The following is a 15,258-nucleotide window of genomic DNA, read 5'->3' as shown; positions in this document are numbered from 1 at the left end:
AGGCAACACGTACGTTTGTTAATCTAAAGGCGGCGAACGAAGACGGAACGAAATGTATGACACTGCGGACGACCACACACAGTCACACTGTTGCCAGAAACACAAACACCAAGCATGTCCTAGCATCCCCACAAACACACATTCTGAATGGCACACTCAGCTACATGCATACATATATAGATACCTACTGCATATATATGTATGCATCTCCAGTGGGTGTTTGGCGGGTGCAGTAAAAGCACAGAGATAATATAAACGTCCCTGATAGGTTACCTGGGATGGTCTCATTGGGCCCAGTGCAGATAACCTTTTTTATTAAGACTCCATTTAATGTCATTTCCTCGTGGCATGTTCCATCCGGTTGAGTTGGTTTCACATACACAAATGGCTCCTGGTGAATCGTCACTATCTACAACAGATGGGACAGAAAGCTGTTTATCACATAGACAGATATGGATCTGTTCAGATCCTGAGGGACTTTAGCGAGAGAGAGAGAAACAACATGCATGGAAAACCCCAGCAGATACACAAATACCCATGTACAAACTCCCAGATACACATGGACGCACACAGACGGATGAATGTAAAAATAAGTGACAAGGATACAGATGAGAGGTTCTTTGGACGCCTAAGACAAATTTGAAGAGATCAGAAGTCATGGCAAATATATCACAGCATTTCTTCACTCCCCTCGGAGAAACAAGTGTAGGCGAGCTGTCCAACACGAGTATATCAGCTCAGGTCTGGATCTGTGTAGACAAGAATGTCAGATTTCAGCAGCAAAGCAAAGGCGCCCTACCTTTAGTCGAGTGGACATCTGGAAGCCCTGTGGTTTCTCCGTCTCTCCTCCAGGCCAGATGATCTTCCGCTGATTGTTCATTACCACCTGCGGATGCCACACACAGTACAGTAGCATCGGTGAGTGCTGACAGAGGTGTGGTGCTGATGAGGCTCCAGCACTGGGGGTGAGCACCACTAATGAGTCAGCTTTATATAAGTGCAGCTCAGTGGATTCTTTATTTACTTCATAAACCTCTGACTTATACCGGAGGGTTTCAGGAACTTATATTAATCACCCCTATCAGCAGTTGAGTGAAGTGCTGATCCTCGCAGTGCGTGCTTTCGCTGTGTTTGCATTGCCGGCCTGCTTAAATATGCAGCATCGACTACAAATGAGTTTCATTTCATTTGACAGATTAATCTCAACACAAGGTCAACAAGCTTGTTTTTCCCAGAGATACAGCAGCATTTCAAAGTCTTCCTCAGCAGATTGAGCCTGCTCAGTTGTCATGGAGTTACTTCTCTGTTTCTGAGGTCAAGAATAGATTATAGCCGATAAAAAAACTAAAACAAACAAGGTAATATTTCGGAGAAAAGATATTCTATGTGAAAGACACTGAATATTCTCTATGATTATAGTGTCATAGACTTGCAAGAAAAAACTAAAATAGTAGTACTCATTTAAACAAAAACGAATGAAATGAATGAAATTAATTGTGTTATGACAAAAATTGGAGTGAAGCACACTTGTTATATAACAACAAGTTGACAGCTATGGGATACCCCAGTTGATGAGTCTTAATATGCAAATATATTTCATGCTTTTATTATTAATGCACGCCTGTTCTGAAGGCATTCAATGCTTGTTTAAACGTGCATGATAGGTGATGCAATCCAGGGAACATTGTGTACTCCTTTGTTTCTCATGTTATATTACAGTGATAGGGTTAAAGAAATTCAGATACAGGATATTTATGTTCTTCCACTGTCAATTTGTTTTTGCTGTTAAGTCAAACTCCAAACATGATTAATATTTGCAATATGGCTGTTTCTTACATTGTTCTTTTCCAAAAGGCACTCAAATCTTGAATGTTGTCGTCAAGCCCTTTGATTTATGTACACCAATATCAGAAATCACAAATGTGCCTTGTGGGCGCTTGTTGGCACCTTGGTTTTTATATTGAAACAAATGGAAAACAGCGGCTGCCTGAAAGGTAACACCTTCGTCTGAAAAACGAGGTTGTGCTTTGTAAAATGCTCGGCAATAAAAACAACATTTTATACCTACTTAAGGACTCATGAAGTAAATTGTTAGGCTTCATTTTCAGTAACATGCAACTCCTGCTTGCCATCGAGGTTTGATTCAAGACAACAAAACCACTTCATTTCATACGTTTGCAGTCATTACTTCACACACCCCTAATGTTGGTGGTACTGACATCTTCCAGCAGAGACACACTTTAGAAAGGGTAGTATGTTTAACTTGTACGGTCGTTTCCAAACATGTAGCAATAAAAAACATGTAATATTTGCAATAGCTTTCACAAATCCACTGCGACACACTGCTGCATCTTGTGTGGGCTCTGGCTGAACTGCAATGCTTTGTCCTAAATTAACTGTGGTGTACTAAAGATAGAAAACTGGAGCTGCATGTCCAGAACAAATGTTCTAAAAGACCAGATATGACCTGATTCTCAATAAGAATAAACTAGGGAATAAACTTAGAAAATGCTTTTCCTTAATCATTGACTAAATGGTAAACCTAACTTTGCTTCACCGTCCATCACCTGTGTTCCGTTGTAAATGCCGACTTGAACGAGTCGAGTCTTCTGGTAGTTGAGGATGCTGTAATGGGCGTACTTCCTGTCCCCGTCGTCATTGAACTCCACGCGACCTGTGAGGCCCTCGGGGTATTTAGACGACATCAGAACCCTGGAGAGAGCAAATGAAAATGGTTATCTGTGTGAATGAGCACATGTGTCCAGACATCGGTGTAGTGTGTCACCTATTAGTTACGCTGCAGTGCATTTTATTGCGATTGGATTCGGCACAAGGCTCTCAGGCTAGTACATGTGGTAAAATTACTGAATATGATGAGTTGATATAAGCGATGATGTCTGCTGCTCTATTTTCCTTATTTATTCAACTTCTGAGAAACTGACCTAAGTGCGTCGGCCTAGATTTAATAAATTGTTGCAAGGAAGTGACAAATATAGAGTTTCTAGCTCATTCTGGAAAACATGATGACCTCACATGCAGTCTCCTGTTAAAATAGCTAAAAATCTGGAAACACTTTATGCCCAACACAACACCAAAGAAACTCCTTCAGAATGCAAATCTGTTCAATTGTTATCTGAAATGAATTGTTAATTGCAGCTTTAAGGTAATTGACGAAAAATTCAACAGAAACTGAGAAAACATATTTTATCATTTTAAAAACAGCTGTTTTTCATCGGGATTTAATGCGTCTGGCGAAAAGAAGTCTTAAAATGAGTTTACGTTATACATGTTTTTTTTCTGCCACTTTTCCAAAACATTTTCCTGGTTTAATAATTCTAAAATACAATTAAATGTCAAGAAATGAAAAAAACACATCTTGAAAACCATTAGATTGTTTGGCAAAACAGCTGAATCATGACTCAAACGTCAACAAACGATACATTTGAAATACGATCATGCCTTTTACATCAGTAAAGAAAAAGAAATGACCTAATTCCTCACGGCTGTATTCATGCTTACCGTTTAAAGAGCGGCCCTGTTTTCCAGATGTTGGTGTTGCCCACACATCCTTTTGGGGGTTCAGTGATATTCTCCTTCTCAAAGAGCTCCTGGATGGACTGAGCCACCACAGCCACCGCATCATTGATATGCGCCGACTCATTCTTCCCGTTGATGAGCTGGAGGCCGATCAGACCTGAGACCAGGCCAACAACAACAACACATAATCACTGACCAGAGCACAGACGGCCTCTCTGGATCCTTTTGCAATGCACAAAGTGTAAAAACTTATAGGGCTGCCGGTTTAGACATCCTGAATAAAGGTCATACATCAGCTGCATGATCCATCTTTGTTGCCCGTTAATCTAATAACCCGTCTCTAAATATCAACATCTTGTCATTTACGAAACGAGGCAGCTGAAAACATGGATCAATTTGACGATGTTGCCACTGATGACCTTTTCACAGCATGTGTAAAGAGTCCCTTGAAGTTGGATCTTTTTTTTTGTATTAACGCCCTACCAACTAAGGTTTGGGATTCAGCACAGGCAAAGCATTATTTGTGTTAAGGAAAAAAAGAACAAAAGGACCTAAATTTAATCCAACAACAATCCAACTTCAGCTAAGTTTTCTGATTGCAAGCAGGTCCGTCAGCCTTGCAGACTCCCGGAAGAAGCTGCAGTGGAGGTGGAAGAGACGGGACATGGACGGGACAACAAACGCTCTGCAGGGGTTGGTTGTGACAAGAGTGCCCGGGGGAAAAAGACGCTGGACGTTTGTGACCACAAAGTGATAAAATAATGTGAGTTACGAAAAAAAATCCAGGGAGTAGAGACAAGAAAGGCTGATGTAGCTTACCATTCTATCAGTTATGTGTTGAAACAACTTTGTAGTTCGTTAGAAACCAGGGCATTAATATGTCACAAATAGCACAATGATCTGACTTATCCGCAACTAAAAGTGTACCGTCGATACACGGCTCATTTAAACCTTTAAACACAAAGTGCTTAAACATTTAAATGCTTAACACACAACAGGCAGTTATACAGATAATCATGTAAAGCATCCATGGTTAATCCCTCTAATCCTGTATGTGTTATGATCGGCCTCTGAGTAGAGTCCAGGGTTAACTGGTGCATTCCCGCTGATCTCTCTGGATGAACATACCGTCTGGCGCCTCGCTCAGGGCTTTACCCGACATCTCCCGCTCGCCCACCAGCCACACGTACCCCGAGCCCGTCATGTTGAGGAAGCGGGCAGCCTTGTACACTGCAGCAGCGTCCTCCTCACTGGAGTTTGACAAAAGATTGTGTCTTTGTTTGGTTGACATCACAGTACGTGGAATGAAAGTGGAAATGTTGTGTTCATTTCTACGAGGGGGTTGATTAATGCATGTCCAACCAATTATAGCTGCATTTCATGACTTTTTTTGGTGAGGACTGTTTTTGTTTGGTATTTTTTTAACTCATTTATTGGATAACTGACAGGAAATGATAGGAGAGAGAGTGGGACATTAGACTTCTCTGCTGGAATTGAACCAGGAGCGTTCACCTGCTTCCAATTTTATCAGACGATTAAATCAGTTTTTATCGGGAGCATACATCTAAGGCTTTAGGTCTCTATCTGCCTCTTAGTTTGCTCAGTAGGCAGTTATCGTCCACTGATATGATGGATCACCACGGGAAGATTAAAAATGTTTCGGTGCGAGCTCTAGGGTTCATATTAATAACGACATGAGCAAAACAGGAAGTTAGGTGACCTATAAAAGAGGGACTAAGGAGGTTGGATGTCAGGTTGATTGATTGGTCATACAAGACGAGCACTGTTCGTGTTTCAAAACTCACCACGTGGACTTATTTAATTTAACTGGATTTAAGGTATATAACAAACACCTTTTTTATGAAAAAAGATGATATGATGATAATGAACATTTCATTTAAGACCTTGAATTTCTATTTAAGAAAATGTAAAAATTAGAATGATTAGTGTTTTAACAAAATAATTGGTGGTTTATGTAACTTATCAAGCACAAATACCAAAATATCCTCGGCTCCAACTATTTTTTCTATGTCTTATGTTAAAACTAACATACTTTTTAAGACATTCACTTTAAATGATCCAGCTTGCATTTGTTTTACCCACTTTTTTTTCTTGAATCTTATATATAGTTTTAATCAGGTTTGAGGTACCTATGCTACCTTCCCCAATGCTCCGTTGGGAGGAACGTATGCGTAGTTTGGGACAAAGCTCACCTGGCGGACAGGATGATGACGCGGGCCTCCAGCTCTTTGGCCTCCAGCAGCAGGGCAGTTAAGTTAGTGTCCTGGCTGAACTGGAGGACTTTCTCTGCCTGTGATCGGGGCATAAGAAAGGTCAAGCCAGCTACTTTCCCCTACCTTAGACACCATGCTGCCTCTTTACCTGTTTGCTTTCGAGCTTGGCCGATTTTGATTGAAAACGGGAGACAGATATAAAAAGGAAAGCGATCCAGGGGAACCGGCTCAACTAAAAAAAAAAAAAAAGCTTGGAGGGAAAAAAAACTTTTGCATTTGTCTGCATGCAAACTGAGGGTTATCAAGGCTCCAAAGAAGGACGTGCATGTGTTAGGTTGGGGGAAGAAGAAGGTCAATGCAACCAGTAACTAAAAACGGGTGAAGGGGGGTGAGGGGGACGTTTTCCCCCAACAAAAAAATTGCTGAAAACTAGGGAAGTGCTACAGAACAGGAGGAAGTAGCATCTGGGAAACGGTTTTGTCCCACACTACCGGTTCTCCACAAAGGAATGGACTTGCAAACTCTTTTTGTGTGTGAGTATGTGTGTTCTGAGTTCATGCATTCCTTTATTGAAGGAGAAAATGAAAATGATAAAAGCGGGGCGCTGTTCACTGACTCTTTTTCTTTTTCTTTAATGACCGAAAATTATAGATTTTTCATAACAAAATCATTCTTCATTTAAATCATAGGGAAATGTCTCAAAGTAAAAAATTAAAGAAAACACGTGCTACCAAGAGAGGAACATTTCTGGGTCGGCTGGTGACTGGATTGGGCTGGTTTCTAGTTGCTACGTTTGGAAAGTTGGTGGGCGGCGTGCATTGACCATGCAAATATACCTTAGGTCCTCGCTTGTTGTCATAGGACAGTTGGTCGAGGTTTTCATAGTTCCTTTTTTTATTCTGATGAGTAATGTGCACAGAGAAAATATGCAGACACAGAAAAATATTATAAACAGTTGAAAATGGAGGGCAGTAAAGCATTCCAACAAATCTCCACTTTTCTGCTTCAAATTAGGAGCTTTAACGGTGGGGCTTGCAAAACATCAGAGACGACCGCTGGATGGAAATGCTCTGGTTCCAGCAACAACCAATACACAAAACAGCATTAACATAGAACTTTGTACAAAAGAACGTTGGTGGTCAACACAGGCCATAGGATTCTCTACACCAAGAGAAGTATCTAGTATCTAAGAATGACTAGCTCATTAATGGTTTAACGGTATATGTAAACTATCAATAGGCTCGTCTACTGTACAATTATCTCTGGAGGTGACACAACATTTTTAACACATCCTACAGTAGATCCTAGCTGAAGACACAAACACAAGCTAATGATTCCCAACAGAAATGTATATTTAAGCTATAATCACAGCTGCATATTAGTGAATTAATAGAAAATAATTAAAAAATAAATTAGGTTTTTGGTCTCAGGTCTTCTCCCTGGTCAAATGTAATTGGCAGTGACGATGAGTTTGATGGAGGTCAATACACATGCTATATAATCTCCTGTTGGAATTAAGAAGTAGTGATGGGGGGAAATCAAAACAGCGTGACTAAGTATCGTCATATCGTAACGTGGGCCCCTGCTGAGTGACACCCCTATGTAAAGTATGTTGACATCCAATATACTATATTGTTCCCATCAGGTAGATAATATACTGTATTATACTACAAAGTCAAGATGTTATAGTACATACTGTGTGCAATTAGTATGTATGGTATTTAGTCACAGCACACAAAGTTCTCACTCTCAGGTCGGACTATATTCTGTCACCATAGTTGTCATCATTTTGGATTCCAGTCCCGTTCTGACGGAGGAGATACTGGGGTCCTGCCTGAGACTGGCAGCCATTTTGCAGGAAAACACATAATCTTTCTGCTTCGTGGGGTTCTTATGCGGCTGCCTGGCTCCACAGATCACACCTCAGTGCACCCCCTTCACAAAGGTGACTAAAAAGCAGACAAGCTGACAAGCAAATTCACATCAAACGCCATCCAGGAAGAACTCAAAACTAAACGGGTAATTGTTAAAACCTCAAACATGATAACAGAAAAGCAATCATGAGACTTTAACTGCCATGTAATTACCAAGTAAAACCATTTGATCATAAAACAAGCTTTTTTATTAATCTTCAGCATTTTATCTCCTTTCCACAAGTACCATCCAGCAGCACTGCGGACAAAAATAAAACACTTTGTCCTTTTTCTTTACCCAAGAGTGTTGCTGGCGCTCTATTTTAGTATCCTCACAGGCTTTAATATTTCATGTTCTGTTGCTCACGTTTGCACTCTAAACTCTCCTGTGTCCAGAGCCTGTGCTGGTTGTGACTGCGATCCCCCCGCGACGCTGTGACCTCACTAACGACTTGCCACAAGGATAAAAATAACGCTTCAATTGAACAACTTTATGCAGCACAACAAGGTGATTAGAGAGAACACCACTTCTCATTAAAGCATAATGTGAAAACACTGACGTCTGCCACATCCAAACTAACATCCGTCACCAAAAACCATCAAAGCTGTCGATGCATTTACAATTCAGCTGTTTAGCTTATTGTCTTACAAGCACACGTCCAATGAAAGAGCTAGTACAGGTTTCATTATCCAGCTCATGTGGTGACATACACATGGCATGTCAGAGCTAAGCCGAGAAAATAGCTACGTAGCTATGCAGGGATGTGTCCGAAATTGTCCGAAATGTTTGGTTCTTCTGCTTGTTTTCTTGTCATTTTATCATTTAAAGGTGAAATAAGTAAGGTCGTTATAGCGGCAAAAAGACAATCTTCAAATATGCTTAGCTGCGAAACATACGAGTTTTGATATCTACTGGTACTATAATAATAATAATAATAACTTGAATTTATATAGCACCTTTCATAACCTCAAGGTCTATACTATATTATTTTATAAGATTTAGGTGAGCATTTCAAGGTTGTTATATTCGTTTTCTTTAAACTGTATATGTATTTCTAATAGCATGACACTTAGACAGATATTTTTATTTTCTTATTGTGAACTTATCCCATATAAAGACCAAAACAAACATTATTTTGTATTCTTCTATCCAGACTTTTCAAATTCAGAGTTTGGCACTAACTAAAATTGGTTCTTATTTAAGAGGCTAATCTTTTAAAACTTGTCAAACATATATAGTTCATTTTAAATAAAAAGGCTCATTCCTTTCCTAGCTGGGCTTTGTAGTTTTTAACAAATGCCACTTACAATAGAAGGAAATTGACATTTGTTGGGGACTATTTTCAGCTGCGGATTAATACACGTTTGGTGCTCTAGTGAGAATTTAACGGCAGCAGCACATTCCATGTGGGTTCAACTCAATATAAATACAGTGTGTGCTCATTGTAATTAAGGAACACAGTGTGACTTCCTGTTATGTTTTAAATGGAGATCTATGGAATAAGATATAATATCAAATACAAAGGAATAGGAATCATTAGGCTTTGAAAGCAGGACAATAGGATCAGTATGAGATATTTGTATGGGATTGCTTTATAGCACAACAAAATATAATAGCCCTCTGAGTTTGACCAGGCTTTTAGTGTAATTATGGCTGCACACTTTTGGCAGAAATTCTTACAATAAATCCTTCTTATGGTGCCAAATTAGCTTGAGCTGGCCCTGCAGTAATGACTAAATAGATGTCTAATTAAATACAAGTAGTAGAGAGAGTTCCCTACGTATTATGAGTTTGAATGGGACGTACAGATGGGTTCATTTTGAGATCCAAACTCATAAAAAGCAATCAAAGGAACTTCCTGGATTGTCGTCGAGGGCTTTTAGTACACAGATTTAATCTCAATAGTGCAGGATGTGAGTATCATCTAGGTTCAAAAGTATAATTGATTTAACTGCAGGGATTTGGTTGTACACGCCAACTAAACGTTTGAAACCTTTTCCTATTGGTGAATCAATCAATCACTTAATTTAAGTAGCTTTCGCTTTGGCTGTGGTTGCTTCTGTGAATAACCCCGGGTGTGTGTCATTTCCAGCGTCTCTTCAGCTTCTGATTTAATTAAATCTCAGAATCAGGACTCATTTCATTCTGAACACACAATTACAGCAATGTGCCCCAGAGAGGGACAGGCATCAGAGAGGGAAAAGAGAAAAAAGGGTTAGGGTCCCAAGGTACCTTCGTCTTATTCAAAGGATGAAATAGATGGCAGTTGTTTTTTCCCTTCTTTCGCTATCGTTCTATGTTCCTAAAGGGCACACATCATCGCGGTCTCAAGTCTGTTTTGGCTCAAAGACGATGATCAGCATTTCAGTGACCCACATACACAGCTCTGAGCTACACTTCAAATGGATACATCAGCGCTATCTGAAAAGGCGAGAACAATCCCCCGTATCATGTGAACACGAGCTTACAGGGTGCAATAAACAAAGAGCCTCTGTGCACAATAATGAAGCCGGCCATTCATCACGCTCTGAGAGGAAACACCTGACTTCCGCCACGGCCCCCGATTACACACTTCAGTCTGTGATGGTTTGCAAGGCCCCACATTAAAGTCCGCTATTTGGCTCCCAAATGTGGATAGACACAGGATAATTTGGACTATGACGAAAAGCAACGTGAAGATGAGCAAATAAACGTACAAACTTTTGTCAGATTAGACCACATTAGACGCTGTTGATGTCTCTAGGAATGTTAGCCAATGTTTACACAATGGTGAGAAAGAGATATGGCCACATAACAGAAAGGAAAACAGTTACATAGAAGACCTCTTGAGGTTTAAAAACCTTAAACACTCGCGCGCTCACACACTCTTTCAGGGAGCCTGGGAGCCGGAGCATCTCACCTTTGTTTCTCTCTCCTCCAGCAGGGTCTCCAGCCTCTTTTGAGCAGCGCGCCCCTCGTGGTCATCGCTCACTATCAGGATGATGTGGTTCCAGTTGAACTCTCGCATCAAGTCGAACCACACGTGCGCCTGGTGGGAGTACGGAGGGACTGTCCGCAGAAAGGACAGGTGGATACTCTGTGGAGCAGGCAGGGGAGATTAACATTGTGGAGTTTTACACAACAGCTTTTAATGCCTGACTCCAACCATCGCCCAAGAGTGTCTCAAATCCATCCTACCATCTTGTCAGGACCAAGAAAAATAAAGACTAAAGAGCAAAAGGATAAGGGCGAATGGTTGGGCCATTAAGATATCAGACTCAACTACATGCATGGGAGTCTTATTGTTCGTCTATTGGTCCAAGTTTGTCTCTTCATACCATGACCATTAGTCATTCCCTAACATTCAAGAAACCGTCAGTTAAATCCAAACCTGTTTTTCTAACCCTAAACGCCAACCCTAGTCCTGAACACGCCAGTCTTTATTTGGAGTTGCTACGACCAATAAGATGCAGACTTGGTAAAGGGGAACTGAATTTGGTTTGAATCCACTTATGCCAGTCATGACCAAGTCATTTTGTGCCTAGGCCTTACCAAACCTCAACCATAGCATTGTAACGTCATATCATGTCATGTCGTCAAACCATGTCCATCACTTGGTGGGAGACCTAAAACGCAGACTAAGAGTCTTATCAGGTTGGACCTAACTAATGCTCTTGGCTGACATATGGGTGTAAATGGGTGTCCACATCATTTTGGGAATGTGGTGTACTTTAATTACTGTACACTAACAAAACAAAGACATACAATACGTTGGAAGTTTAAATGTCTGCGGCTGCTTTTCTTTCTAGAAAAAGGGATACTATGCATCAATATTAAAGACAGTAAAATAAATCACTGCATTTAATGCCTTTGATATCATTTAACCTACAAGAGTAGCAGAGATGTCAATCAAATTGAGTTATTAAAGTCCTCGACGTCTTTCTCATAACATTGCTTTAAAGTTTCATTTCAGTGGCATGTGCTCCATAAAAACATAACTCAGGTCAAGCGCATTATTAATGGCGCTCTTTCAATTTTCAGCAGGAAACCCATTTAATCACAGCTCCCCTAATGGACAGTGATGGGACGTTTAATCTAGAAGGCTTTTGAAGCCGCCCCACGGGAGCTCCTCACTCGCTCACTCTGCGTTCACTCCCCGCCTGTTTTCCTCTCCCTCTATCTCCCTTCAGATCTCATCCATCACTCACCTTGTCGGAGTAGATGGACATGCGGGTGGTGAGCCCCACCACGGGGATGCGGTAGAAGCCCGCAGTGTAGGAGACAGGCGTTGGAGTGAGGTGGTCATTGGACTGGGGAGGGTGACTCACCAGGATAGCGTAGACCTGCAGAGGCACAGAAGAAGAACACTGTTATTTAGAGCAAATGGTAGCACCACTACTCTTACTCGAAATAAATCGTAAGGAATCCGATTCAGACTTTTCTTTATTTTTTCTCTTGCTTTGATGGTTTCCCATGTTTGCCGACAATAACATGAACATCTTATCATATTTAAAGATTCTTCAAACACAACCTGTACAAGAACACACATACTGTATGGGAAGTACAACATGTCTCTTCTTGGTAAATTAACATTTCTGGCATGAAACCACTGTAAAAAATCAACGCTAAATTCATGACCCTTTTTGTTGGAGGCTGTACCAACACAATGCACACAAGATGCCATGTGTTTGATTAACCTGACAGTATTTGCTATGCACACTTGGAGGATGACTGTATAATAATAACCTTATTAAAAGTTCCTTTCTGAGCCACTGAATTCTTAATTTTAATTTGGTTAGAAGTGGAATGAACGCTCAAATATTTCAAGAAATACACTGTGTAAGAAATGAATTTTTTAAGGCAGTGCCTCGAGATTAAGTACATATGCAAGAGTCACTTTAATTATTTAGTCAAAATATCACACACTGATTGCCGTGCTGAATGTAGGGCATCCGGGGCCCCTCAGCATCTGTCCGCCTTGCATGGTCTGTAATCCAGTCTTGGCAAAAAACATCTGTCCTTCTACTTCAAGTTTGATTACATTTGTGGTGCGCACTTTGAATAGTAGTTTGAATAGTTGGCTTGTTTGTGCGCAGGCATGGATTTCTGGATATGAGCAGCCCGTATGGTTGGGTCAAAAATGAGGTCTATCTTCCAAAGACTGCTCGCAGGCATCTACTCCTCCATCTGCCACAGACTTCCCTTCTCAGTAACTGTGTTCGCCCACAAGCCAAAAGCTCTTATCATGAAGCCTTCCATTGACCTTCTGTCTTATTATTGTGACTACTGTGTGGATTACAAGAGAGGCGTGTTGCACAACTGAAGCATCGTTGGTGCAATTTTTTCAGCCTTACGTGTGCTTATAGTTTGGAGACTAAGTGGGACAGTATTATTCCACAAGCCTGTATCAATTAGAGGCATTACACTGAGTGGAGAAGCACAAGGACATGAAAGCAGCACTGAAGCTGTGGGTGTTTTTTTTTCTTGTTGTTAAGCCTCATTATGTGTGTGGGAGAAACAAGAGCGAGAGCGAGTGGGACTTGACGCCCCAACGTGCTGTGACATAACGCAGGCGCTTTTTAAGAGCCATGTTGAGCATCACTCATCATACATTATGAAATATGAGTTGTTTGTTAGATCTGCAGCACACAAAGTATGACTCTTTGCTGCTTGTGTGTACTTTTTTAAACGGGAATCACATAGTCCAAGAATAAAAGAACATTTGTTCATATCATACACTGCCAGGAGACAAACATCTAGAAAGTGTCAGCCTCCCCCTGCAAGAGCGATGTTATGGAGCACATACAGTAGTGGAGTGGTTCATTGTAATATGACGTATACTGCACATTTTCACTCCTCACTGGTTCCTTTGCAGTTCAGTAGATCTGCAGCTGTGTGTCCGGGAAACACACACTTGCCCTCTCATCCGAGATATGCCCCGAACCCAAAGCCTATTTCTGGATGTCTGTGTGACAGATGGGTGTGTGGGGACTTCACTGTATTAGCACTAAACACAAAGAGGACTCATGTGTACGTAGAGTGAGTGCCAAATTGGATAAATGACAGGCCTGTGGTAATATGGGATGATTTCTAGTGCGCTGATGCTGAATGGACATCTAGTCTGCTCCTGTAAGGATGAATAGACAGCTGGTTCAGAGCTCTAAACTGATTATGACAAACAATCTTTTTTTGTTGGAGTAGCCCTTACTTGAATAAATAATAGCAACTTTCTATTGCAAGGTTTGGTTCTTCCAAAACACTAAACAAATAACCAGATTTGCAGTTGTGTGGAGGTGTGCATGGATCATATGTAACCTATGACTCAGATGATTTGCCTAAGCAACCATGCGTGCAGAGGTGGCAGTGAGAGTATACCTGACTGGAGATGAGGTCCTCGCACACGGACAGAGCCATCTGGATGGCGTTGGGCTTGTGCGTGACGGAGATGGCAGTCAGCTTGAATTTATCTCTTCCATAAACCTGGTTGGCCTGGGTCACGGCATCTTTGAAGACCTGCTCGTATCTCTTCTGGCTCAGCACTGCCCCGATGTTCACGATCTTCGGCTCACAGCCGGCCCGCGCGCAGGAGCACCAGAAGAGCACCGCCAACAGAAACAGACGCATCGTGTGGACCACCAGCGAACAGCCTCTCAGTGCAGCCCGGTCGCTTTTCTCCCCGGTGGCGGGTCGGCTCCACCAGCTTCTGGACGGAGGCACGGCTCACCCCGTGCAATGCACGATCCAGGTGGGCGGTGGGCGGTGAGAGCGAGGGGTGGGGTGGGGGAGGGCCAGAAAAGGTAGGAGAAGACAACAAAAATAAAAGATGGATTTATGTGCAATGCGGAGGAATGTGCATGCTCATTTTAAGAGCAGCCTGTCAACTGTGGACATCCAAACCGCATTGTCCATCTTTCTTTTTTTTTGTGCTCTCCTCTGCAGAACCGTTTTTTTTTTTTTGCAGAAATATTTAAATCATCCTCCACGCGGCTTCTCCTCCGGGGCTTGAGTCGCTCCTCCAGCCGCTGCTCGGTGCGCTGTGTGCGGACTGATCAGCGCGATGCGTCGCTGGCTGCTCGCTCCGAACTGAGCAGGCTGCTGTCCTTGGTGCTGACAGCTGTGTGTGCGCGCCGTGGTGCTATACTGCGCGCTCCCGTCGTATCTGCTCCAGCACTCCTGGTTTTTGCGCGTTGGCGTGCTGCTGTTGCTGCTGAAGATGATGATGACGATGATGATGATGCGGGAGTTGAAGCTGATCGTATGAAAAATAAATGAACATAGGCTACTTGTATAAAAACCACTCGACCACGAAGCTAGTCATAACAAGACATGGAAGGGGAGATGATAATAATGTGTCATACCTGCAGGGCGTGGATTGCCTGCTAAATTAACTCATTCATTTGTAGGCTTTGTTAATGCGGCTGATTTTGACTTGATAGCCGGATCACACTAGAGCAGATGTAGGGAGGAGGGAGGGGTGTTAATACAAATTTAGCAGGTTTCAGGTCAGATGTAAGCAGGGCTTTTATTAGTTAGTTTTTCATCCAAACTGGAAGCAGAGTCGGATTTGTCGCGTAGCTCTCTCTGCGTAAAGTGG

At 41.8% G+C, this 15,258-nt stretch overlaps 1 protein-coding gene across 8 annotated transcripts in view; it reads right to left on the bottom strand.

Moving 5' to 3' along the window:
- The window catches only part of grin1a (glutamate receptor, ionotropic, N-methyl D-aspartate 1a), a 30,706-nt gene extending 15,827 nt beyond the window's left edge, over positions 1-14,879 (bottom strand). For 2 of the 8 annotated variants that reach the window (XM_034125894.1, XM_034125895.1), the window contains exons 1-10: positions 14,040-14,378; positions 11,873-12,007; positions 10,585-10,761; positions 6,608-6,670; positions 5,751-5,848; positions 4,666-4,787; positions 3,520-3,694; positions 2,568-2,712; positions 800-886; positions 274-409 (exon numbers count right to left, since the gene is read on the bottom strand). In XM_034125894.1, coding sequence (XP_033981785.1) covers positions 274-409; positions 800-886; positions 2,568-2,712; positions 3,520-3,694; positions 4,666-4,787; positions 5,751-5,848; positions 6,608-6,670; positions 10,585-10,761; positions 11,873-12,007; positions 14,040-14,288 — 1,387 coding nt within the window. In that variant the 5' untranslated portion in view covers positions 14,289-14,378. Of the gene's footprint in view, positions 1-261; positions 410-799; positions 887-2,567; positions 2,713-3,519; positions 3,695-4,665; positions 4,788-5,750; positions 5,849-6,607; positions 6,671-10,584; positions 10,762-11,872; positions 12,008-14,039 lie in introns of all 8 variants that reach the window. The other 6 variants (XM_034125888.1, XM_034125890.1, XM_034125893.1 and 3 more) reach the window with 6 other exon arrangements.
- Between the last annotated feature and the right edge of the window lie 379 nt (positions 14,880-15,258).

Source organism: Trematomus bernacchii, unplaced genomic scaffold (assembly GCF_902827165.1).
Source record: "Trematomus bernacchii unplaced genomic scaffold, fTreBer1.1, whole genome shotgun sequence".
Taxonomy (NCBI): domain Eukaryota; kingdom Metazoa; phylum Chordata; class Actinopteri; order Perciformes; family Nototheniidae; genus Trematomus; species Trematomus bernacchii.
This window is presented reverse-complemented; position numbering and strand designations above follow the sequence as displayed.